General features: G+C 46.6%; 1 protein-coding gene across 7 annotated transcripts in view; it reads right to left on the minus strand.

Moving 5' to 3' along the window:
- Positions 1-10,362: 10,362 nt before the first annotated feature.
- AMOTL1 (angiomotin like 1) overlaps positions 10,363-26,522 on the minus strand; it is a 78,968-nt gene continuing 62,808 nt past the window's right edge. For all 7 annotated transcript variants that reach the window (XM_081909618.1, XM_081909619.1, XM_081909622.1 and 4 more), the window contains 5 exons: positions 22,298-22,488; positions 19,960-20,085; positions 16,280-16,506; positions 14,511-14,786; positions 10,363-12,042 (listed from right to left, as the gene is read on the minus strand). In XM_081909618.1, the coding sequence (XP_081765744.1) occupies positions 11,930-12,042; positions 14,511-14,786; positions 16,280-16,506; positions 19,960-20,085; positions 22,298-22,488 (933 nt within the window). In that variant the 3' untranslated portion in view covers positions 10,363-11,929. The remainder of the gene's footprint in view (positions 12,043-14,510; positions 14,787-16,279; positions 16,507-19,959; positions 20,086-22,297; positions 22,489-26,522) is intronic.

Genomic DNA, 26,522 nt, shown 5'->3' on the forward strand with positions numbered 1-26,522 from the left:
GCCCCAAAAGCAGCTAAACGATGTTTCCCATTGAATGCCAGCTGACTTCAGAGAGCAAGCAAACTGAAAACCAGGGTGGGGCAAGGAAAAGTAATGGAATACAGTGACTGGGGGATGAGGAATGTACAGAGGAAGAGGGAGACCAAGGATTATAAAATCCATATCAAAGCAATGCCTGTAAAGGGTAGGTAAATGCCGGTAAAGGGACCCCTGACCATTAGGTCCAGTTGTGGCCGACTCTGGGGTTGAGGCGCTCATCTTGCTTTATTGGCCGCGGGAGCCGGCGTACAGCTTCCAGGTCATGTGGCCAGCATGACTAAGCTGCTTCTGGCGAACCAGAACCGCACGGAAACGCCGTTTACCTTCCCGCCGGAGCAGTACCTATTTATCTACTTGCACTTTGACGTGCTTTCGAACTGCTAGGTTGGCAGGAGCAGGGACTGAGCAACGGGAGCTCACCCCGTCGCGGGGATTCGAACCACCGACCTTCTTATCGGCAAGCCCTAGGCTCTGCGATTTAACCCACAGTGCCACCCGCGTCCCTAATGCCTGTATTAGGCCAGCACAATATCACAAAAAAACCCTGCAAGGTGTTGAGTTCTCCATAACTCTTCATCAGACTCAAGATGGTAAAAGAACTCAGCCATTCACTCGTTCTGTGAACAAGTCGCCAGGATCCTGTGCATGGCAGATATCAGATGCTAGCATGTCTCCCCTTACTTAAAGTGGTCTTAGCTGGTGATCGGCTGGCACCAGTGGGGTGGAGGACACAGAGAACAACCAAAGTTGAAGCCTGAGCCAATGACAGGCAGAGCCAACAAATTCTAGTTTTGTCCTCATCTTCCTCCCTGCAAGGGGAAACATTGAAATGGAGGAAGAGTTAGCCGACGGACCCTGCAGCTGCCCCCTTGGACTGGTTGTAAGGAAGGAAGTAGGGTGGGGGCTGGCTGAGAGCAGACCGAGGCTGGTAGAGCAGGGCCCCATTCTGCCTCCACTCGCTGCTTAAAAATAAGTCCCACTGATTCCAATAGAATCTTCCCTGGAAAGCTGCTTAGATTTAAGGCAAGAGAGAATGTCTCTCTGCGACTGCTCAACCATAAACTGTTTGGCCAAGGGAGAAGAAGGTTAATAACACACTTAAAACCTCAAGAAAAACAGCCTTCTGGATGCTTTTTCCATCTCTCTTCTTTCCTCCACCCCCGCCCCTCTCTCTTTTGGCAACCCAACCCTCCCATTCATCACTTGGGCAGCAGCTTGAGTCCTGTTTGGGAAATTCCAGAGGAATAGCACTTTCTCAAACTCGCTATAAGGCGAGAGGGATTGTGCATTTTCCCTCTGGAATGCCGGCTGCCTCTCTTTCTCATGGTCTTTTGGCTCTGAATAGCAAATCCCGGAGAGCTTCCATCATGACCCCTGTCATTATTTGCACAGGCCAGAGGAAGAGACACTGAAACAAGATCCCTATAGAAGAGCAGAAAACCGGGACTTCTGGCAGTTTCTCACACATTTTTATTAGCTTGGGGAAGCGGGAGGGAGAAGTGCTCTTTGCTATAACCTCAGCAAGCAGGAATAAATGCTCAGCAAGAGCTCAACAATGTCCCAGGTCATAAGTTCCATTAGAGCTGCAATATATCAGAAACTTGCTAAGGTATTAATGCTTCCGGGCATAGAGCTGTTGGTGCACACAGATGGCACACCAGGCTGTGTGCTCTAAACCAGTGCTACTCAAAAGTGGAGGGCTGTGGACCAATTGATGCCAGTCTGCGAGGCATTGGCTGCTGGTTCCCAGTAACTCCACCACAAGCCATGTTGGGTGGGACGCTTCAGGGGCCAAATCTGGTCCTGATCCCTAGCACAATGGGAGAAGAAACCATCACTCCGCCACTTCAGATAGTTTGAGAAGCGCTGGCCTCAGTCTGATGGATGGGGAGTCTGTGGACTACAACTCCCATCAGTCAGCACAGTCAGGGACAGTGGGAGCTGTAGTCCAACAACTTCTGGGTGGCCTCAGGGTTACCTACGCCTGCAAACGTCCCTCCCTGCGGTCCCTGCTTCTGAGTGGATCCCGGAAGGCCTCGCTTTTCCTTAGGATGTTCCTATTTTCATTGGAGAAATGTTGGAGTGTATGGAGTTTTGCAACCGCCTGAGCCAAAGAGATAAATAACTATGCAACCTTTAGACAAACTATGCAGCCTTTAGACAACTCTGCAAGAAATCTGAAGGCAGCCTGTTTGGGGAAGTTTTCTTTAAAATGTTTTGTTATGTTTTTATATATGTTGGAAGCTGACCAGAGTGGCTGGGGCAACCCAATCAGATGGACGGGGTCTAACTAATAAAATTACTACTACTGCTACTATTACTACTACTACTATGGAATAGGACATCCCTATTTTCATTGGAGAAATGTTGGAGGGTATGCACCTGCCTTAAGACTGGAGAAATAAGAAAATGAGAAAAACCAAAATTAACAGAGTGCCTCATCCTTATCCTTCAATCAGGCTGATTTCTCTGAGTGACTGTGGCCTTGTAGTGGATAAGGGGCCTGGGTTCTAATGTATACTTCAGCCACAAAACCTATTCATGGATAAACTATAGATTACACCAACCACTTCCGGTCCCATGGTTGCTGAATACCATTAATGTGGGGGTCGGTTGGGGGGCTGTTCCAAGGGCAGTAGCAGCAGGTGTGGGGTTTTAACCATTTCTCTGCCTGCTGCCACTTTCCCCTCCTCACAACTCCTTCTTCGACTTGGCTGTCCCCCCACAACAGACCCTGAGAGCAGAAATCAGCTCAGCTGAGGAGAAAACAACTGTGGGAGGCATTAGGGGGTAGAGAAGGGAGATTTATGCAACCCCTTTGTGTTGGTTTTGACATCTCCTGTGGAAAGGTCCCCACTCTTCCCTGAAGTACAAATTAATGCATCTGTCCATTTCAGTTCATGGGCGTTTCTCATTTATTACATTCAGTTTTCCAAATTTCTGCATCAATTTGTAGGTTTTTCCAAGTACTCATGAAAATTTTAGTGGCAATTTCCCCTAGTATACACACATTTTTGTGTGCTACTTTTCTAATATGCATATTATTGCGGTTTTGAACACTGTATGCGTGCGTGCGTGTGTGTTTGCATTTGCATTAAAAAAAAATAAAATGCATTTTATATGTTATTTTCTATAATGTATTTTTCCTGTGCATTTTTGTAAACATCTTTGCATCACAAGTTTTGGAGAAGCGCAATTTTCATAGGACAGTTGGTTCTTTTGGTTCTCATGTGTTGGAAAGGGCAAATTAGGTAGGTTTGCACTAAAATCCCTTACTAAACTGAGTTTCTCCCCCACCCTCACCCCTACCCTGAAGTAACATGTAGTTCTCCTTGAGTGGCTTAAATTTTCATCTTTGAAAACATCTGTAAGTGGCTACAACCCCGCACTAAATTGGGGCAGGGCTGTTGTGTGTGGGGCACAGCTGCTTTTACAAAAAAAGAGGAACCACAGTGGCAGCTCCTGACACAGTACTCCAAAACTGCATGTAATTTAGCCCAAAATTTTACCTCCAAGAGAGTTGCGAATATAAAGTGAGCTAATCTGGTTTCGCTCCTGGAGATCTTGGAAGAAAGCCATGAAATAAGCGAACAGGGTGGACAAAAATTGTTTTAGAGCAGGAGTAGCTAACCTGTGGCCCTCCAGATGTTGTCAAATTACAACTCGCACCAGCCTCTGCCAGAAGCGCCAGTGGTCAGGGATGATGGGATTTGTGGTTCAAGAACATCTTGAGGGTCAGTGGGTCAGGCAACCGCTGTCCTGGAGGGAACAGGGAGATGATACACTTCAATTCAGGCCGCTTGAGTTTGTCTTATTTTCTCACAGCTGAAGACTGGGGTGTGGGGTCAAAGATAAATTTCAGATGAGTGACATCTGGTGTGTGTGTCTCCTACTGAGGTAATTTCTTTGCTGAGTAGACAGTTGAGTTAATCTTTCTCAAGTTTGTTCCAAACACATGATTCTCATAAAGCACAGTTGATCTGGGGCCCAAACAAACATTAGCTTCACTCAAGAGTCATTTATCGTGCTTTTGTAAAAAAGCCATTTTTCAAAAAAGATTTCATCTGAAGGCCAGAATAACGTTGTGTGAAAGGGTGAAGTACCGTGGGAAAGGGTTGGTGTGCAAGGATCAGTAGTATTTCTGGTTTCCTAACCGAAGCCCCTTGACACCTTGCATGTTTACTTAAAAATGAATGTTATTTCATACTCTCATTTTATACGCTTTTTGTTTTCAGTAAAAAAAATCCTTCTCTGAATCTCTCCTCCATTCACACCCTGCTAACCGTCTCTCGTCCACATGTCGGCATCCCTCACAGTGATTCCAAATTCACACATGCAGTTTTTCACAAATGAGTTTCTCCCTCAATTGTTCTTGACATCATTCAGACACACGTTGCCTTGCAGGCTTGAGCCTTGACTGTTTTGAAAGCTAACCGCTAGTTATCCTATATCTTGTCATGCGTGGTGGGTGCCAGGGTTTGTGGGTGCCAGATTTCCCTCAGTTCCCGGATTTATATCCTGCCTTTCTTCCAACATGGAGCTCACGTTGGTGTCGATGGAAAACCCAGAACAAATCTAGGAAGGACACACACGCACACACACATGCATTTTCATCTCTGGGGAGTCATAAATGGCCATCTGAAGTGCTCACCAGCATAGGGGACACGGAGTCCCTTCCACTTACTTGTTTTCTTCATCTCCTTGTTCTTTCATATTTCGTTTCTATGGCAACATAATACTGGGCTTTTATTTATAGCCTTGAATTCTTTTGTGCCGCGTGTCTCTGTGAGTGTGCGCTGATTTACCTCAGCTTATTCTTCCCCTTTCGCCAACCTGTCAGTCTCATTTTTATTCTTTTGCCTTCAGCTGCCTAGCTTTTGTAACATGAACGTCCTCTTCTCGTCTACTGGAGGGCGACCAAGGGCCCCATATCCACCAGGACTGTCACCCACGTGCTCCTAACTCAGCCTTTCTCAACCTATGGGTCCCCAGATGTTGTTGAACTACAACTCCCATCACCCCTAGCTAGCAAGGCCAGAGCTTAGGGATGATGGGAGTTGTAGTCCAACAACATCTGGGGACCCACAGGTTGAGAACCGCTGTTAGCTGAAATGAAGTGGGGTCTGCGTAAGACAGCGTAAGGTTTCTGCCCTTCTGCGAATGCCTGCATGGAGCCATCTCTCTCTTTTCTTTCACAGCTTGTCACAAAGCTCACTCTTTTTGGGAGGACCCCTTGCTTATTTTCCCAAAAATTATAGCTCTACAGTAAACTACAGTTCCCAGGATTCTTGGAGGAGGAGCCAAATGCTTAAAAATTTCAACATCTGGAGAACCACAGATTCCCCATCCTTCCTGTCTGGAAACAGAACCAGCAGTGAACTACGGAAGGGTGTCCCAAACTTGGGTCTCAAGTTGTTTTTGGACTACAACTCCCATCATCCCTAGCTAGCAGGACCAGTGATCAAGAATGATGGACGTTGTAGTCAAAACAAAAACAACAACAACAACAAAACAGCTGATGACTACAGTTTGGAAAAATGGTGTACTAAGCAGCCCAATAATCATACAAAATCCATAAGGATACTCCTGGTTGAAGCTGAATTTAGTAATACCACTAAACAGCTGTGCATCAAACTCAGGTCCTATAGCCTGAGGAAGGCTCATTAAGTGGTTGATTAAATATATATATATTAGTATTTGGTGCTCTTTTAAATACTTTCTCTGTGGGGACAGGGCAAAGAAGGAGGAAGTGAGGAGGGAATTTTGCTTATTGACTGGAAACCTCATACTGGACTTGAATATTGCGGTAGGGTACCGTACATTTAAAAAGTAATATATGCAAGATTTGTTCACTCTGAAGGATCATTGCCGGTTTTATTTTTCGGCCAAGCACTTGAGGGCTATAAGTTCCATGCAGTGGATGTACCTCAGAAAAAGCAGCTGGACTATGGAGCGTGGAGGATCAGTCTGCTGTGCCCTCCTCGCGATTCATACAGCAATGCCAACATCACTGCTGGTATTTGTGGCATCCTGCTGACAAATGTTCCCTCTGAAAAATAGTGGAAGAGGAAGGAAGGGGGAGGAGTTGGACCCAACAGGTGCAGAACTGCCAGGAAAGAATGTTGCAGGGCCATTGGAAAAATGTGCTCTGTGGGTTGCCATGCCTTACAAAGAAGATGTCCTCCTGGCTTAGCGCCAACATTTTTCTGATTCATTTAGGAGCATGCAATAGCCAGTTGCTAAATCCATTTTATTTATCATGTTTCTCACCTCCACCCAGCTTAATTACATTTTTAGTCACAGTAAGATGGCCACCTAGGCTCTGCTTAAAAAACTCTTAACAGACTCTGCCACAAAGTCTGCTCTGCTGTTGAACAGCTCATACCACCAGGATATATGAGGTGTTAGGCAAGGGGCAAGACCTCTGGTGGGGGATACGTTGTGTTCCTTCTGTAGTAAATTGCCCACCTTTGGTCCTCACCTTGCACTCAGCTCTCACCTGTGACTCCTAGAAGCCATCAGCATGTGACAGCGGCCACACTCTGGGAAACAGCTTCAACTGGCTGGCTAACCCGGTGAGGGTAGCTGATGGGTCTGAAATGCTCATTGAATTAAGAACTTTCCCTGCATGCAAAGACAGGCTCCGGTAGATAAAGCAGATGAAGACCAGTAATGGGTCCAGCGGTCAAGAAGGCGGTTTCTGCACATGCTGTAGAGCAGCGGTTCTCAACTTGTGGGTCCCCAGATGTTGTTGGACTACAACTCCCATCATCCCTGAGCTCCGGCCTTGCTAGCTAGGGGTGATGGGAGTTGTAGTTCAACATCTGGGGACCCACAGGTTGAGAAAGGCTGCTGTAGAGGGACATGAGGGGCAGGTGGATCTCGTCAACCTGGGAATGTAGCCCATCTAGAAGGAAAATCCTAAACCTTGGCTGCCTTTGAGGACATCTTTGGGAGAAGAAAAGGTTCAGGAGTAAACCGTACACAAATCCAGAGTGGACTTGGATGGAACCTTGTACACCTACTTCTGGCAACTCCTGCAGCCAAGCTGGTGCCAAATGCATTGCTCTGCTTTCCTTTGGACCACATCAGCAAGGCCAAGAGTGGGGTCTTGTTGTCTGGGAAGCCCAGGACCTTCATACACACTGCTGAGGCTTGTGCCCTGGGGGAGGTCACTTCGATGCTGTTAATGTAGGTTTTTGTCATGGAACCACTGGTAGGGTGGCCAACAGCAATGGAAGCTGGATGTGTGGGCAGGAATGTGATAATCAGGAAACAGCAACTTCCACCCAGAAGCTACCTGCTTAGGCCCACAAGTGAGTTCGCGGAAGTGGTGAGATAAGGTTTCGTACTTGAGGATTTCTCGGCTCACACTTCAAACTCTTGACTTGGAGAACAATGAGAAGAAAGCATCAAGATGGGACGCACACTGGCTGGGTGCCAAGGAGTGGTGGGAGGCACTAGCTGGGGAAACCCCAAGGGAAGAAGGCTCAGAGCCAGGGGATTGGTGGTGGGACGATGATGAATGGTCAGAGGAAGAAGAGAGAGCAGACTGGGAAGAGGAGGTGTCAGAAGGGGTAACAGGGTTTAGTGAGCAGGAAGAGACTGTGGAAGGAGCAGTCCAGAAGTGGAGGCTAGAGAGGAGGGGGGCCAAGAGGCAGAGATGAGGCAGGCTGCTGAAGAGTCCAGAGGGTCTCCTCCTCCTGCTGTGACCAGATCTCCTTCCTCCTGTTCTCCCAGGACCAGAAGAGACATGAAGAGGGAGAAGCAAAGACAGGCACAGCGATGGAGTCTCCCTTGGGAAGGACCCAAAAGAGGAGGAAACTCAGGGACCTTCAGTCTTCACAACTGACACCTTAGGGCAGAGTTGCTGGGCTCGCTAGGCTTGGCCTCCTGAGCTGTTTCGTATCTTTGAAGAGAGAGAGTTGATTTCACTGACAACAGTGTGTGTTCTTGCTGACCAGCTCCTGCCAACTGCCCTGAAACAAGACAATATGCTTCCCTCCAACCCATTTAAATCCAAAAAGTCAAAGGGGGCGCACCACTGTATACGTTTATTATATACAATATTAAGGCACAAATTTAAGCAGCAGAGGAGAAAAATCTTTGGCAGGCCCAAGGCCATCAGTATTTCTCGTGGGAGGTGTATAAGCTCCTTGATTCCTCCCTGCCCCATGTATGTACAAAAAACACTCCAGCTGAACGATGCTCTACACCAGCCATTCTGTACAACAGAAGGACAACTGGGGGAAGGGGGAGGAAAGCGATCTGACATTATCTTACAACCCGTTTACCTGTAATATTAATACAACACAAGTGTCACACAGCACAATACTGTAACACACAAGCCAAGGTGTTCGAGGAGGGGCAGAAGCGTTTTTGCTAAAGGTTAAGCCACCACTTTAGTCGTAACAGCAGTATTCCACATACACTCTGCTCTAACTTAGGGTGCTCTAGAGAAACCTCTCTCTTTTGCATTAAAACATCAAGCACAACTAGAGAAGCAAGCATGGACTTTCCTGATCCTTTGGGCTGTAAATTTTCAAATACCGTATTTTTCGCTCTATAACACGCACCCGACCATAACACGCACATAGTTTTTAGAGGAGGAAAATCTGTAGGCATGCCACCCATAGGCATTCCTTCCATAACACGCACAGACATTTCCCCTTACTTTCTAGGAGGAAAAAAGTGAGTGTTATGGTGCAAAAAATACGGTATATACGGAGTTCGTCTGCAGAAAGTTGCCTGCCAAACGCAAGCATCATTGACACTGTAAATTTACCCTTGGGGTGTTGTTGTAAGTGGTGCTTAACTGAATGCTACAAGTACAAAGGCACATTGATATAGATATACAGGAGAAACTGCACCTCGGGACCAGCACAACAAGCAAACTATGTCACATAGAGCCCTGGTTCCTGCGTTTGCTCCGTAATAATGAGAAGCTGAAGTAGCCTCCAAGTGACTGTAGTAGCACCACCAAACTGCCAGCCAGCCATGCCTTTCCAGTTCTCCCCATGCCCTACCCATGCAAAACAGAGTCCCTGGTGCTGCCTGTTCACTCTTGTGGAATGCAGCACCATGCATGGATAGGGAGCCTGTAACCCTTCGGATGTTGAAGAACAATAAGTCCCATCATACCAAAACATTGGCTCCGTTGGCTAGGGCCAATGGGAGTTGGAGTCGAAGAACATCTGAAAGGTCACAGGTTCTTCATCCCTGTGCTAGAGGGAACAAGGAAAGCCCTTGATTTCTTTCTAGCAAAACGCAGCAAGGCTCTCTCCTTGTCTGAAGGGTCGGGCAAGGAGAAGTGTGTGTGGAATTTCAAGGTGCTGCTGTTTACAGTTATTTTGAGGGCTGACAGCCTCTACAAACTCTGGGAGGCTTATTTGCGCATAACGCCTCATCAAGAGGTACGAATTGGGTGTTAATACGGAGACTTTTCTTGGAACAAATAGTTGCTAGCACTGTGCAGAAGCTTACTGAATTGTTCATTCAGAAAAAAGAGTACAGCACAGCAGCAACTGATCAATGGGAAAAAAACTAAAGACACCCAATGCAATCCCTATTGGCATGGCATGGTGGGGACAGGGGTGTTCATTCCCTATCCCTATTCCCTAATGACGCGGGTGCAAACGCACATGCCCAGCCACCTCCCCAGACCAACAATGGCACACAAAACCCTGTTGGCCAAGTATAAATCCATAGCATTCCTGTGTGAAAATGCAAAAACGTAACAGGCTGGATCCAGATTATAGTTAGCTGAACTTCGGGTCCCATTGAAATCCAATGTGGAAAGTTGTCCCACTGATGTCCCACTGATTTTAGGAACCAAGTGAAACGTACGTTTGGATCCCATTTGCTAAGTGTTGCTGAGCCAAGCATGTATGACATAGGAGGCTAAGCTTGTCTAGGTCTCCTTGAGGCATGTGTGTGAAGACAAGTCTGTCAGTGGTTACTAATCATGATGGCTTTTGCTGTACCCTCCATTTGCCAGGAATCACACATGGGAAGAGTATGTATTATGCTCAGTTTCCACTTGGCCTTTCAACAAAGACAACAGGGCAACCTGGGTGGCTTCCTGGAGTCACCCTTGCTGGTTGGCATAAATGCAAAAAGCAGATGGCATGCCACTGTTTGAATCTCTAAGAGTTAGGGTTAAGAGCTTGGTGGTTGGTTTAATACACAAAGCACTGCTAAACAGCTCAGCATTTTCACAGAACCTGCACGAGACGGAAGAGCAAAGCTTATAGCCCACGCAAAACATGCACGGCCACACACTGAACAGTTTTGGAAAACTAGCAGAAAACCTAGGAAAAGGGACACTGAAACGAACCTGTTTATAGCAGCAGTGGGCAGACCTCAGGACTGTGGGACTGACTTTGTTTTTATACAAGAATCCTGAGAACCGCCAACCGCAATTGGTGCAAAAGGCGTACATTTACACTTAAAGGTTTCTGAGTCTGGGAATTCTGTTCTGAGAACTGAACTCACACACCCCGAGCACATTCTGCTGGTTACCTCTTACTCCCCCTCGCCCAGTTTTCTTAATTTCAGCAGTATAATGGGGGAAGGGGCATTTTCTGATGCCGTTCTTAAACAAGCAGGAATGAAAAATCCTTGCTGATCTACTTGAAACCACCCAGACATCTAGGCAGCTTCCTATGCTGTTGTTACATAGGATTCCATGCCTGTATTTGACAAGGGAGAGCCATAGTTCAGCGATAAAGCAGAAAGTTCTCAAGGTCAATTCCTCAATATCTCCAGGAAGAGCTGGGAACATCCCCTGCTCGAAACTCTAAGCCCATGAAAGTTTATGAGACCACAAATCAGGTTTTAAGGTGCTTTTTAATGACTATTTTTGTTTGGCTGGTAGGTTTCTTGCCCCAGCAGAATAACCCAGCCGCCCAGAGTGGCTGGTGAAACCCAGTCAGAGGGGTGGGGTATAAATAATAAAATTATTATTACTACTACTACTGGAAAGAGGTAACTAAGTCTCACCTGTAATGTGTGAGATAACATTAGATTTGAAGCCAGTGACAGCCAACGTTGTGCTCTCCAGATGTTACAGGGCTACAGCTCACTCCTGGCTCTCAGCTGGGGCGAAAGGGAGCTCTAATCCAAGCACATCTGGAGAGCCACCCCCATCAGCTACCCATGTTCTAAGCCCTCTTAGCAAGGAAGGATCCTGCTGCTTCTGTGCTGGCAACCGCATGCTGTCGTTGCTCAATAAATATTAAATAGAGGCAAAGAGTTGCGAAAATTTATCAGAAGGGCACGTTGTTCCGCACCCTGTTTTTAACCATGTCTCTCTCTCTATAAAGGTGGGTAGGAGGGAGATGAAAACAAAAGCAGCAGGAAGAAGGCAGTGGAATGATGTCTAAATACAGGGAAGTCCTGCTCCCTCGTCCCAGGGGTGCACGTTGCACAAAACATTTCACAGAGGGAATGTGGCTGCTCTGGTTAGCTAGCAGGTGATTTAAAAAGCAACCACCACTAACTTGGTGGTTGCAGAATTGTCCTCGGCATGCTGGCCGTGCCTTCAAAGTTCCTTACCCCCGACCCCGACAGAAAATGCAGTTGCCCATGTCTTCCTTTTGCCGTCGCTCTTTCAAATCCACATCTCGATGGCCAATGTATTTTTTTTTAATGATTGTACGTAGCAGGCATCCCAAATGTCCCATCTCCAACGTCTCACATGCTCTGTGCTTTGTTAAAAAGTCTCGTTTGCCGTCTAGATCTAAACTTCTTTGGTCCGGTTTTGTACCATTCTCCAGAGCTCTCGAGTTTTGCATGGCAGCAGCAGCAACAGTGCCAACGACGGCAGCACCCTCCTCCAGGGAGCTATGTGTACCAGCAGGGGAAACGGCAGCACCTGAGAACTGTAGCTTCAGATAAGGACTTCCATCATGTCTGGATCTGGGAATTCAGGTTTGTGAAGCAGGCTGCTGACCCTGCCGCCTTTGCTGCTGTCCGGTAGCTTGCCATGGCTGGGAGAGTTCTCTGCGGAGAAACAGTGAAGAGGGTTTGAAAGTTGATCTTGGGGCCAAAGTGCACATTAAAGGTAAAGGTAAAGGTACCCCTGCCCATACGGGCCAGTCTTGCCAGACTCTGGGGTTGTGCGCCCATCTCACTTAAGAGGCCAGGGGCCAGCGCTGTCCGGAGACACTTCCGGGTCACGTGGCCAGCGTGACATCGCTGCTCTGGCGAGCCAGAGCCGCACACGGAAACGCCGTTTACCTTCCCGCTGGTAAGCGGTCCCTATTTATCTACTTGCACCTGGAGGTGCTTTCGAACTGCTAGGTTGGCAGGCGCTGGGACCGAGCAGCGGGAGCGCACCCCGCCGCAGGGATTCGAACCGCCGACCTTTCGATCGGCAAGTCCTAGGCGCTGAGGCTTTAACCCACAGTGCCACCTGCGTTACCACAATTCCCAATTGTTTGGGTGTGGCTTGGTCACCAAATTTAAAGTACAGTGGTACCTCGGGTTACATATGCTTCAGGTTACATACGCTTCAGGTTACAGACTCAGCTAACCCAGAAATAGTACCTCGGGTTAAGAACTTTGCTTCAGGATGAGAACAGAAATCGCATGGCGGCAGCAGGAGGCCCCATTAGCTAAAGTGGTGCTTCAGGTTAAGAATAGTTTCAGGTTAAGTACAGACCTCCGGAACGAATTAAGTACTTAACCCGAGGTACCACTGTAGCTACCTGTAGTGCTTCAGGTTAAGAACTTTGCTTCAGGATGAGAACAGAAATCGTGCTCCGGCGGCGCAGCAGCAGCAGGAGGCCCCATTAGCTAAAGTGGTGCTTCAGGTTAAGAATAGTTTCAGGTTAAGAACAGACCTCCAGAACGAATTAAGTACGTAACCCGAGGTACCACTGTACTCTTACTCCACTCTAAGAATCATGGCTTCCTCCTAAGAATCCTGGGAACTGTAGTTTGACGAGGGTGCTGGGAAGTGTAGTTCTGTGGGGGGGGTCACCTGACAATTCTCAACACCCTTAACAAACTACAGTTCCCAGGACTCTTTGGTCAAAGTGGTATAAAAGCATTTTAAGTGCACAGCGTGGGGGAGACTTGCAAAAACACTATGAGTGGCATCAAACTTAAAGTGAAAACTGATAGCGGAAGAAGGGAAGTTGGGGGCGGGGAGAGTCTACTTAACCGTTTCCTTCCTACCAGCTGGCTGCTGATTGCTTAAAACTGTGCTGCTTTCCATGGGGGGAAATATGGGAACCATGTGTCTCACCCCCGTCCCCCAGATATGGGAAAGCAAATGCTTTTGGAGCAATTCTAAGCAAGCAAACCAGCCGGCAGTGAAAGGGTGCAGCAGATTCTCTTCCCCTGCCAGACACCCACTCAACCTTGCATCCACCTACAGCTGCTCTGCATAAAAATAAATGGGGGGGGGGGAGAAGAATAATGGAATTTATATAATGCAACATGCAGTTTGACCTTCAGAGGTAAGCGACGGTCTCCTGGAGTTAATCTGAGATATTTTGGGGGTTGGATACAGCACTCTGTGATGCTGTACATCAGATTTAAGGTGCTGCCTGCAGGGGGAGCAATAACTTGCTCCTTTAGAACTGATGCGCAATCCTAAACAAAAAAACACAGATCTCTGGCGGAGGAAGTACACCAGAGCCTCAGATAATTGGAGGGTCCTGGTCGGTTCGTATGGGGAAAGGTGGTCCTTGAGGTATTGTGGTCCTTGGCCATTTAAGGCTTTATAGGTCAAAACCAGCACTTTGAATTGGGCCTGGGAACTGATAGGCAGCCAGGGCAGTCGGATCAGGATTGGTTTGGACGTGCTCAAGCTATCTTGCTCTGGTGAGCAACCTGGTCACTGAATTCTGCATCAAGTGAAGTTCCGGGTTTCACTGCTCGCCCATGCGCAGACGGTCAAAATGACATCACGCGCATTCACAGAAGCGGTGAATCGCAACTCATGCACACTCAGACGCGGGTTCTATTCGTTTCAGGATGCGAACGGGGCTCTGGAATGGATCCTGTTCGTATCCAGAGGTACCACTGTGTAATGTGTTCCAGTAACCTAACCTCGAGGTACCAGAGCATAGACAACAGAAGTTAGGCTATCTTTGTCCAGATAGGGCCACCAGCTGAAGCTGAGAAAAGGCACTCTGGGCCACCAAGGCCACCTGAGCCTCAAGCAACAGCAAAGGGTCCAGAAGTACCCCCCAAGCTAGATGCCCGCTCCTTCAGAGGGAACATAACCCCACCAAGAGCAGGCAACCTCCCAGCCATCCGGTCTAGGGAACCTCCTGCCAACAGTGCCTCAGCCTTATCTGGATTGAGCAGCAGTTCATCTCTCGTTCAGTCTATTACGGAGGCAAGGCAACGGTCTATTTAAAGCTTTCTTTTCTGGAGACAGAATTTCATAATTCTAGGTTCTGCACACTGCAGTTCAAAACACCCTCCCTGCCCTGCTCCTGTTCAAATTTACTCACCCGGACTCTCTCCAACGCCTCTGCCTGCAGTGTGCCTGAGGGCTGGGCTGCCCCCCGGGGTGTTAGTCAACTTCCCTCTGCCCGGAAAAGAGGCAGAGTTTGGCCAGAAAAGTTCAGAGGCTTTGTCCGTCTGAGTGCTGCTGTCTTTGCTCCCCGTCTTAGTGTGGCAGACAGTCACTGGCCACGAGGACATTCCAGAAGACAGTGTGGCAGGAGGTGGAGGTGGCAGCAAAGGGATGGGCGACTGGTCCTGGGTCTCCTTCCCTAAGAGCAATCCTAGAGGAGCAGGAGAAACAAGAGAGGGAAAATACCCCATTGGTTTAATTAAAGTTCTGCTCTATTTTCCCAAAGGCTCAAAGTGGTTTAAATTAACCACACAGCATGTTAAAACAAAGGGGGGGGGGGAGATACAACACACAATACAAAACACCAGATATGCCCCATCTCTGTTATTTTGTTTTTCCTATCCAAGCAATTTAGATTAAAAATGCCAATACCATGGAACCAACAAGAAGAAAGTGAACAATTGTAAGCAGTGACTAGGAAATGACTGCTCCGTACAGCTGTACTGTACCCTGCTTGCCACAGTGACTTTTTGATAACATACTAGCTGAAGATGGCGTGGTGGCACAGAATGTCCACAAACATTCCAACTGCTTAGAGAACAAAGCAGGCGGGATGTTTGCAGTACAAGTCCTGTGAGGGAAGGGTAAGTTGCCAGTTTGGCCAAGAGTGTCCCGGGGAAAGAAAGGGAATAAGCAGCTTTACTGGGAAGGCTACAAAGAACTTTCACAAAGCTGGGAAGTAAGGGATAAAGAGATAGGTAGCCTGAGGCTGAAGGAGGGAGGCAGGAAAAAAAGGCCCCCAAAGTAGTGGAATGTGGGAGCTGACCATCAGATCTGGATTTGAACTAACCAATACTCTTGTGTCAATTGCAAAGAATAATAGTAATTTAAATGTGAATGCACCACTGACAATGTTCTGCATTTAAACTTTGCCACTTAATAGAAACAAATGTGATTATTTGACTCAACAAATACCCAAGACATATGCTTGCTCTTGTTGTGCTCTTGTATGAATAAAAAATGCATATTGCTTATTTTAAATTGTGTGTGTTTGTGTGCCACATATATTTCAGTATTATTATTATTATTATTGCCCAAGTTCAAAGTGCTATAAAGTGTGAATCCCCAACTGTCAAGGGCTTTTGTTTGACCAAGTGCACAGATCAAGCATTTTTAATTGGCTGATCTCCTCCTTTGGTGCTATTTTATATACTGTCATTTTCACCCTGCATCTTTGGCCACAGGGTCCCCATAAAAATCCATAAAAACTGCAACACAATAAAACACCAATCAATATAGAGTAAGCAAAAGCAACAACGAATTTTACGATATATATACTGTATGTATGAATTGGGTGATTCTGCCTTGTAATGGTGTATGTATGTAAATTTTACACACACACATATTTCTTTTTTGTGATGGTTGAAATGACCATGATGTTTGTAACAACAAATGAATTCATCCACTCACTCACTGAGCAGGCAAAAGCAACAACAATCCACCTTCAAACAGCCAGAAAAGCAACAAGAACCAGCGGAAGCAGACTTGCCCAACCTGGTGCCCTCCCTATGTTTTGGACTGCAATGGGTGGGGCCAACACATAAGGTGGCAGGGGCTGATGGGAGTTGTAGTCCAAAGCTGTTCTACTAAGAGATGGGGAGAGCTGAATCTCTTTGCCAGAGCCCAGCTAACACCAAAGCTCACCTATGCTCCCTTTCCAAGTCTTGTCTTCCTTCTTCTCCTCGGTCACCTGGTTGCTGGTGAGGGACGTCTGGTGGGAATGAGTCCCAGTGGCTGCAGCAATGGACGGGACCGACCGAGCAGGTCGCAAGCTTGAAGCATCAGTTTTGCCAAGGTCCTTCCTGGACCGCTGCTGAAGCACTTTGATCATGGCATCTTTCTCTATGATTTTGGCATGCAGGTTCTTTATCCTGTTAAAATATGCAGATAAACATGTTCCAGAGATGAGAAGAGGCTTGAAAGGAGGTGGCCTGGTCCCACAACGCTGGTATGACAAAGTCAGTTTTAGTACCGGTATCTGTTAAAGGAAGTGCCCAAACTGCAACTGTAGGAGTTTGCAAAGTCTGTTCATCAATGGACGTGGTGTGTATTTAGTTTCCTGCATCTGAGAGTGAGTGTTTATCGCAGAGGGAAAATATCTGTGGATTCAACCTGACTGCAACATTCTAAAATTTGCAGAAATCCGCTCAATTTTCACAGGTTGCAGAAAGCAGACTTTCCAGGTTCAGAACCTTTAAATTCTTTAGCACAGAGAATGCACAATTAAAACTCTAATTTTAATTTGAAACGAATCAAAATGCAAAATTTTCCCAAGTGCTTAATAAGGTAAGAGGAATGCCCTATGTACTGTTTTGAATAACCGAACAGTAGAATGTCTGGAGCTCAAACTGCTCCTTCATACACAATGGAGTGCACCTTCAAACTGCTACAAAAGAAGCACCTAAGTGACCTCCGCAGGGCGCAAGCCTGAGCAGCATGTCTGAAAGTCCTGGGCTGCCCAGACAACAAGGCCCCCTTTCGGCCTCACTGATGTGGTCCAAAGGAAAGCAGAGCAATACATTTGGCACCAGGAGTTGCTAGAAGGAGGCTTACAAGGCACCATCCAACCGCCTTAGGGACTCCCCTCTGGACTGGTGTAGGGCAGGGGTCAGCAACCTTTTCCAGCCGTGGGCCAGTCCACCGTCCCTCAGACCGTGGGGAGGGGGGGCGGACTATATTTTGAAAAAAAATATGAAGGAATTCCTATGCCCCACAAATAACCCAGTGATGCATTTTAAATAAAAGGACACATTCTACTCATGTAAAAACACACTGATTCCCAGACTGTCAGTGGGCCGGATTGAGATGATTGGGCTGCATCCGGCCCCCAGGCCTCAGGTTGCCTACCCCCTCCTTAGCCTTTTCTTCTCCTGGAGATATCTCAAAGGCAGTAGAGTTTTCCTTCTCCTAGATGGGCTAACTTCCCAGGTTGCCGAGCCCCATCTTCCCCTCTCTTACCTCTATACATCATCTGCAGTAACTGCCTTCTTGACTGCTGGACCCACTATTGGTTTTCTCTGGTCAATCTGCCGGAGCCTGTCTTTGCTTGCAGGGGAGGTCCGTAACCCACTGAGGGTTTGAGAGCCATTGGCTACTCTCACCTGGTTTAACCGGCCACTGGAAGCTGGGTGTGGCTGCTGTTGCATGCTGACAGCTTCTGGGAGCCACAGGTGAGAGCTGAGTGCAGGCAGGGTGGGGACCAAAGGTGGACAAACTACCCCAGAAGGAGCATGACGTGTTCCCCACCAAAGGTACAACCCCTTCCATAACACCCCACACAACCCATCTCTCATATACACACACACAAATATATATATATATATATATATATATGACACCAGATCCAGAGGCACACAGAACGCCATCACCAATCAACCACACCAGACCCAAACCCAGACCCTCTCCACAGATAAATTACAGACACCATCCAGTAGCCAAACCATGGTGGCACCTCCGGATGCTGCACCCCCCTGCAATCCCTACACAGATCTGGCTGACACAGGCCACAAAACCACAGCTCGCCCCTATACACGAAGCCAAGCCAGAGCACAACTAAGTGCAGTACAGCCATCTTCTCAGAAAAACTCTTCACAAAGTTCAAGAGGTCAAGACACAAAGACTTTAGCAACTAATCCACACCTAATGACCCACCTAAGTGGTACTCAGGATATCACTCAAGAAATCACTCAAGATATCCCTCAAGTAATTAAGGAACAAAAGAAGAAAAGGCACACTAGCCTGGGAACTTCCTCTCTGCCCAGAACATTGGAGGCTATACACCACACCCCCTCAACAGTATTTATAGGAACTCAAACACTGAGATCCTGCTCTGTTCCAGTAACAAGAAGCCGAAAGCACCAGCCTGAAGATGACGAGTGAGACCTCGTCGAAACGTCGCCTAGACACCCCAACTTTTACACGGGAAGACACCCGAGGACACCAAAACCTGCATTCCTGTACCCGTGAAAATCTACGAAAGCAAATATATATATATATATATATATATATGCAGGTTTTGGTGTCCTCGGGTGAAACACCCTCACAACATGAACAAGCGTGACGACACATCCCGCTTGCCAGACATCTGGAAATTAGCCCTCCCCACAAAAACTGACACCAGATCCAGAGGCACACAGAACGCTATCACCAATCAACCACACCAGACCCAAACCCAGACCCTCTCCACAGATAAATTACAGACACCATCCAGTAGCCAAACCATGGTGGCACCTCCGGATGCTGCACCCCCCTGCAATCCCTACACAGATCTGGCTGACACAGGCCACAAAACCACAGCTCGCCCCTATACACGAAGCCAAGCCAGAGCACAACTAAGTGCAGTACAGCCATCTTCTCAGAAAAACTCTTCACAAAGTTCAAGAGGTCAAGACACAAAGACTTTAGCAACTAATCCACACCTAATGACCCACCTAAGTGGTACTCAGGATATCACTCAAGAAATCACTCAAGATATCCCTCAAGTAATTAAGGAACAAAAGAAGAAAAGGCACACTAGCCTGGGAACTTCCTCTCTGCCCAGAACATTGGAGGCTATACACCACACCCCCTCAACAGTATTTATAGGAACTCAAACACTGAGATCCTGCTCTGTTCCAGTAACAAGAAGCCGAAAGCACCAGCCTGAAGATGACGAGTGAGACCTCGTCGAAACGTCGCCTAGACACCCCAACTTTTACACGGGAAGACACCCGAGGACACCAAAACCTGCATTCCTGTACCCGTGAAAATCTACGAAAGCAAATATATATATATATACACACACACACACACACACACACACACACATATCATATTTTTCACTCTATAAGACGCACCAGACCACAAGACGCACCTAGTTTTTGGAGGAGGAAAACAAGAAAAAAAATATTCTGAATCTCAGAAGCCAGAAGAGCAAGAGGGATCGCTGTGCAATGAAAGCAGCAATCCCTCTTGTTCTGGCTTCTGGGATAGCTGCGCAGCCTGCATTCGCTCCATAAGACACACACACATTTCCCCTTACTTTTTAGAAGGGGAAAAGTGAGTCTTATAGAGCAAAAAATACGGTATATGTATATACCTGGCCTCCACAGTATTTGGTAAAGCATGCTTTTACTAGAGTCTTATCTGGGTGCTCATGGGGTCAGAGGGAGAGTCGAGCTGCGCATTCACACTGTGCCTGCCCCTATGTTCCCACTGCCATGCCTTGGGCTAATGCGATGGGGTTGAATTGGTGTCTCTGCCAGAATATCTAGACCGTCAAGAGGCTTCAGCGCTGTGGGTGCTCGTGTAAATTCCACGGTAGCTACTTGACAGCTGCTCCTTACGTGTATTCCATGTCCTGACACCGTCGGTTGGCTTGCAAAATCTCTTCTTCCTCCTGCCACATGCGGACCTCCAGGGAGCTTTCACTGTAGCTCCCGTTCCGCGAGTGATTAATGGCTGAGGAGTCCCTGGCAACGAGAGAGAGAAAGACAGAGAGAGGGAGAGAGGGAGGGGGAACCTTCAGTTTTGATTTGGTCAAAAGATAAGGAGCCATAAATAATATTCCTTATACTAGGTCAGAATATTTGCATCTCCAGCCCAATATTTTCTATTCTGACTGGCAGCTGCTCTCCAGCGGTCTCTGGCAGAGGGAGATCTGTCTCTTGGTCCTTTTAACTGTAGAGGCGTGGGATTGAACACGGAGCTAGAGATGGGCAGAGCTGTCAAAATACATCTTTTCATAGCTCCACACTTATGTTCTGTTCTCCACATTTCCACATCGGTTTGTGAGTCTTTTTTCCTTTTTCAGTCCCTATAAAAATTCATCAGCTTGATGTGCATTTCTCCTATATTGTAAACAACCCTGAGATCTACAGGTGAAGGGTGGCATACAAATTAATTAATTAATTAATTAATTCACACTTGTGTATGCAATTTTGCCTTAGTTATTTACTTAATACCACCTACCATTCACCAGCAAGATCCAGGCAGAGGGCCTTCTTGGTAGTGGCGCTTGCCCTGTGGAACGCCCTCCCATCAGATGTCAAGGAAATAAACAACTACCTGACTTTTAGAAGACATCTGAAAGCAGCCTTGTTTAGGGAAGTTTTGTATGTTTGATGTTTTATCATGTTTTTAATATTCTGTTGTGAGCCACCCAGAGTGGGCGGGGTATAAATAATAAATGTTGTTGTTGTTGTTGTTGTTGTTGTTGTTGTCACAGAGGCTATATGCCCACTATAGTAATTTACCACCTGCTATGCCATGCAGGGCCACCCAAGACAGACAGGTCATGGCTGAGAGTTTAGACCAAATGTGATCCACCTGGAGAAGGAACTGGCAATCCACTCCAGTATTTTGCCAAGAAAACTCCACGGACATAAAAAAGGAGAAGCTTCGAGAAGGAAGTGATAGTTTCCAAGGCATGGGGTCACAGAGAGTCGAACACAACTAAGACAACTAAACAACAACAAACAACAAATGGTCATCTATATCCGCCCAAAAAGTCACCCACTACTGGAGAACACCCACAGCCAAGTCTTTATCCACAGCACCAACTCATCTTCCTGAAGAGGAATTCTGCAGAATTCAAAGACTATTTGAATAGTTTTTCACTATAAAACCTTTCCTTCTCTTTCTGAAGTTCAGGGGCAGACGTGGATCCGTTTGTGACTAAAATGCCGCCTCTCACACACAAGACAAGAGGTATCAGCAGGCCTCTCTGTAAATCTCTGACCAGAGATTTACAGAAGATTGGAAGAAGTATATGAATTATTTGAAGAGCAACTGAAATCAACAAATTGCGCTAGTAGGACTACAAGAGGTTTTGTAAGGAGAAATATACGGAGTGTTACAAAGTAGAGAAAGATAGAGATATTGGTTATGAGTTTGAAATGTAATAGGGAAGATAAGAAATGCATACTGAGAGATTAGACTGGAAAATTTTCAGACAGGATTGATGGAAGTTAAAAATTTGAATAAGATGTAAAAGTATGTTTAATTACTGTTGAAAATGATATGTTAAAAAAAACTAATAAAAAATATATTAAAAAAAAGAGGTATCAGCAGGCACGGGAGAAGTTTGCAGGAGCACAAGGCATATTTAAAGGAGGGAAAGCCCCCAGGTGGGTGTGAGGGCTAGGCTTGCTTAAGTGGCCACAAAATACTGGCTGACTGTTGGAGGAGAAAATGGACATTGTGTGGTTGGCATGGGATGAAGAGGCTGTGACTAGCTACAACACAGAAAAGAGGCCTCCTTTTGGCTGCATAAACATTATAATTTTAAGGCACGTTCTTTCTTTCTAAGTATTCTGGACATTGTAGCTTACCCATCACAGAGTTACAATTCCCAGAAACCCTTCTGAATTCTTTCCAGCAGGGAAATATATTTCTGTTGTGTTTTATAGTTTTTGTTGCAAGTTCCAGTTGCTTATTGTCTACATCAGGGTTCCCCAAACTGTTGTTGGACTACAACTCCCATCATCCCTGACCACTGGTCCTGGTAGCTGGGGATGGTGGGAGTTGTAGTCCAAGAACAGCTGGGAGACCCAAGTTTGGGAAACCCTGATCTATATACCAATTTGAGTTTCGAGCCCAATGTACATTTTCATTTTCTTCTTTTTAAGAAGGCAAACGCAAACAATGCTGACGGACGCTTTCTTCCATTAGCCATTTCCCTACTTTTCCGTGGAAGTTGCCGCGGCGGCGTTCATGGCGAAATGCCGGATGGCGCTCTCTTCAAGGTACTTCTGCTCCCACTTGGTCATGTCGGCTTCCAGAGCCAGAATCCTCTCCTCCTTCTCGCGCACCAGTTCCATTAACGCAGGGACGTTGTACTCTGGCAGGGGGGCTGCCTGGTAGCTCCCTTGCCGCTAGAGAAAAGCAAATGAAAACACAGTTAGCAGCGCCCACCAGAAACAAAGCAAAAACAAGAACCCTGCTGGAGCCAATCAGAGTTTCATCTAGCCCAGCATCATAACTACTATAACACAGATGCCACATTCTTATACCATGTGTAACAATCACAGCTTTCTCCAAGGAATTCTGGGTACTGTAGTCTGTTATAAAGGTAAAGGGACCCCTGACCATTAGGTCCAGTCGTGGCCGACTCTGGGGTTGCGGCGCTCATCTCGCTTTATTGGCCGAGGGAGCTGGCGTACAGCTTCCGGGTCATGTGGCCAGCATGACTAAGCTGCTTGTGGCAAACCAGAGCAGGGCATGGAAACGCCGTTCACCTTCCTGCCGGAGTGGTACCTATTTATCTACTTGCACTTTCAAGTACTTTCACACTGCTAGGTTGGCAGGAGCAGGGACCGAGCAACGGGAGCTCACCCCGTCGCGGGGATTCGAACTGCTGACCTTCTGATCGGCAAGTCCTAGGCTCTGTGGTTTAACCCACAGCGCCACCCGCGTCCCGTAGTCTGTTATAGGTGCTGGGAATTGTAGGTCTGTGCAGGGGGGGGGGATCTCTTAACAATTCTTAGCACCCTTAATCATTTTTTGCCATCACCATCCACCCCTGAACAGGAGGGGTGGTTATGACAATTTAAAACTGAGTATTAAGCAAATCAGTGTCACAGGAATAGGGCGGGTGCTGAAAACACAAATCTCAGGTGTCAGAGGCCAGGGTACAGAGGTGCATCTTCCACATTCACCAAAAGCTGTATAATGAAGGTGCTAGATGCATCTGCGCTGCTAAAACAACTGCTAAAGCGGTTTAACAGGGCTTTAAATGTATAGTGTGAATGTGATCAGCAGCACCTTGAAGACTAACCTGTTTATTGTTTATTATACATTTCAATATTTCTCCTGCCTTTCTATATATAGCATCTAAAAGCTCAGTTTACAGGTGTGCGTGTGTATAGGATGGACAAATCAGTCTATTTATGATGTGTGCCATTTTCAAATGTGTTCATTAATAGATTAGTTCTGTCACTTTTTGCATTAATTTGTGATTACTTTTTTTTTTTAAAAAAAGAAAGAAATCTAAACAAAAACACATACTTAAATTTGCATTTTATCACAAAATACATCTCAAAATACATATTTTCTCTCAGTGTATTGTATGCACTTCTAGATGCATTTTATCCTAAAATTCATTGCTTTCCACGTGCTGATATTTTATTTGAGGAGAGAACTGTTTTCCAAAACCCGGAGAAGTGTGAAAACCAAAAAAGATGGTTGTTTTCCAGTGTGCATTGCAGTGCTCCCAGAAAGGGAGCTTAATATTGCAAGCAAGTTGGTTCAGATGTTGGCTGATTCGCGTGTGCCATTGGCATGAGAGTGTCCACATGTTTCTTAAAAGAATTCTGCCATTTCCCATCCACACCATTGGGTGGTGCTTAGAGGAATATTCCCATGCTGTGTCGCTTCCCATCACCACTAAAAGAGGAAGGCAGTCCTTGATCATTTAGGTTGTCGTTGTCCTCACTAACGTTATATGCCCCGGTTTTGACAGTTCAGTTGCTGATCAGGAAAAGGTGTGTGTGTGTCCCAGGATTGAGGAAGATATGAGGAAACCAAAGACTTGGGGACTGAGGAATCTCCACAAGTGGAACTGCATTGATACTATAAAGAAGAAAAGTAGCTGCTGGACTTCTGTGATGTGCACTTGAAAGCAATGTGTCATGATTTGGATCAGTGTAACCCTGTTCTGTAAGAGACGCGGGTGGCGCTGTGGGTTAAACCAGAGAGCCTAGGACTTGCCGATCAGAAGGTTGGCGGTTTGAATCCCCGTGACGGGGTGAGCTCCCGTTGCTCGGTCCCTGCTCCTGCCAACCTAGCAGTTCGAAAGCACATCAAAGTGCAAGTAGATAAATAAGTACCGCTCCGGCGGGAAGGTAAACGGCGTTTCCGTGCGCTGCTCTGGTTCACCAGAAGCGGCTTAGTCATGCTGGCCAAATGACCCGGAAGCTGTACGCCGGCTCCCTCGGCCAGTAAAGCGAGATGAGAGCCGCAACCCCAGAGTCGGCCACGACTGGACCTAATGGTCAGGGGTGCCTTTAACCCTGTTCTGTGTCTTTTGTTTGCTGACACTCGGGTCCTACGTCTGATTTGTCCTGGTTTGTGGACATTCCAAAAGAATGCACCAAAACATTTGGTGCATGTAAATTTTACGCATTCTGTACTCGCTTTCACTGTAAAATATGCATTTTCTGTTGCTTCGCTGCTTTTATTCCCCGCCCCCATGCACGTTGAATGCATTTTTGTGCAAAATGCTGGTTTTTGTGCATACTTTTGGGGATCAAAACTACACGGCAAAAGCTGAGAAGTGTATAATCCGATAGCTGAATTCCAACCCGGGAAGCAAGTTTGGGAACATCGAATCAGGTCAGTCTGCTGCAAAAAGTGGACCAAAGGAATTCTGCCCCGTGGACAACAGGAAGTAATAACGAAAAGGTTTTAAATGATTTCCAGACTTTCCTTCTGATATGGGTGGTCAGAATTGGGGTCAGGGAGAGCAAGCATTCTGCTGTAGACAAGTACAGTAGTTTTCTTCCTCATTCCACCCCAGTTGCTGAAACACTGTGGTTACTTGAAAGAAAGGACATTTCACATGACTCATTCTCCTGTAAATGCCCTTTCTTTGTGCTCCCTTGGCCCACTAATCCCCCCACCCTGTTCTAACAAAGAGTAGCACATACTAAAAAGTTAAGTTAGTTCCCATTTCCTTCAATATTTGAAAGTGGCATGTATCTGGAACTTGATTTTATTTATATACCACAACAGCGTGCATGCCACTTTACAAAAACAAAAACAAAAAAACAAGAGAACAGACCCCTGCCCTGAGGAACTTACAATCTGAAATCTTACATAGCGGTAACAGAGGAGAAAGAAGGGAAGCAGAGACACAGCTAAGTAGAGAAATAATATGCTTTTTCAGCTGCATGTACTTAGGGCTGCAGGCTGAATTTTTGGTGATATGCACGTTAAGCCAACTAAAATTCTTTAAAATCGGCAGACAAACCAGATCAAAGAAATGCCTTTCTGTGCAATTGATTTGGCCATCACAATAAGGGGGATTCCAGACTGCGGCTATTTTCGGGTGGGATTCAATCACAAACTGGCAATTTTGGGTTGTGAATTATACAGGTACAGTGGTACCCCTGGTTGCGAACGGGATCCGTTCCGGAGGCCCATTCACAACATGAAAAGAGCACAACCCGCAGCGGCGCGTCTGCACACGCGCGGGTTGCGATTTGCCACTTCTGCGCATGATGTCATTTTGTGCATCTACGCATGCATGAGCGGCGAAACCCAGAAGTAACCCTTTCTGGTACTTCCGGGTCACCGTAGGACGTAACCTAAAAGCACGTAACATGAAGCATACGTAACATGAGGTATGACTGTAGTTGACTGGGAGGGATTCTTGCACCACAGACCCACTTCCCTAAAAGATCAAACTGCTTGCGGGAAGGGGAAATGGACTGGGCAGAGTGGGGCAGTGCTTGCTTTTATGCAATGACATCCAACTGCCTGCAAATAAATCAGGGTGAATGCTCATTTGAGCAGGCAAATCAGGATGGGCACTGGATAAACTGGTCACCTGCTCCCTAGGTCAAAAGATATCTAAGATACAGGATTCCAGCTGCTCACACAAGGCATATTTCAACTGGCAACCATGGGTATTTTTCACTGCATGTAGGTCAGTGTCCCAGCTAAACTACACCAGGAAGAGAAAGTATGTTATATATAATCTAAAAAGCCAGGAGGGGGGCGGGACACATGGGAAAGTATTTATGGCTTATGGGACAAGGCTTGTCCGGGACCTGACAGTCCATAAATAGAAGAGTGTTTAAATAGCTGTTTCAGAATTTGTCTCCCTTGAGTTAATAGGTATCCCATAATCAGAAGATCAGATGCAATCTCCTTCCTGCACTCAGCACATTTAACAGCATTTTACAAA

This window comes from Podarcis melisellensis (genome assembly GCF_964234715.1).
Source record: "Podarcis melisellensis genome assembly, chromosome: 4".
Taxonomy (NCBI): Eukaryota; Metazoa; Chordata; class Lepidosauria; order Squamata; family Lacertidae; genus Podarcis; species Podarcis melisellensis.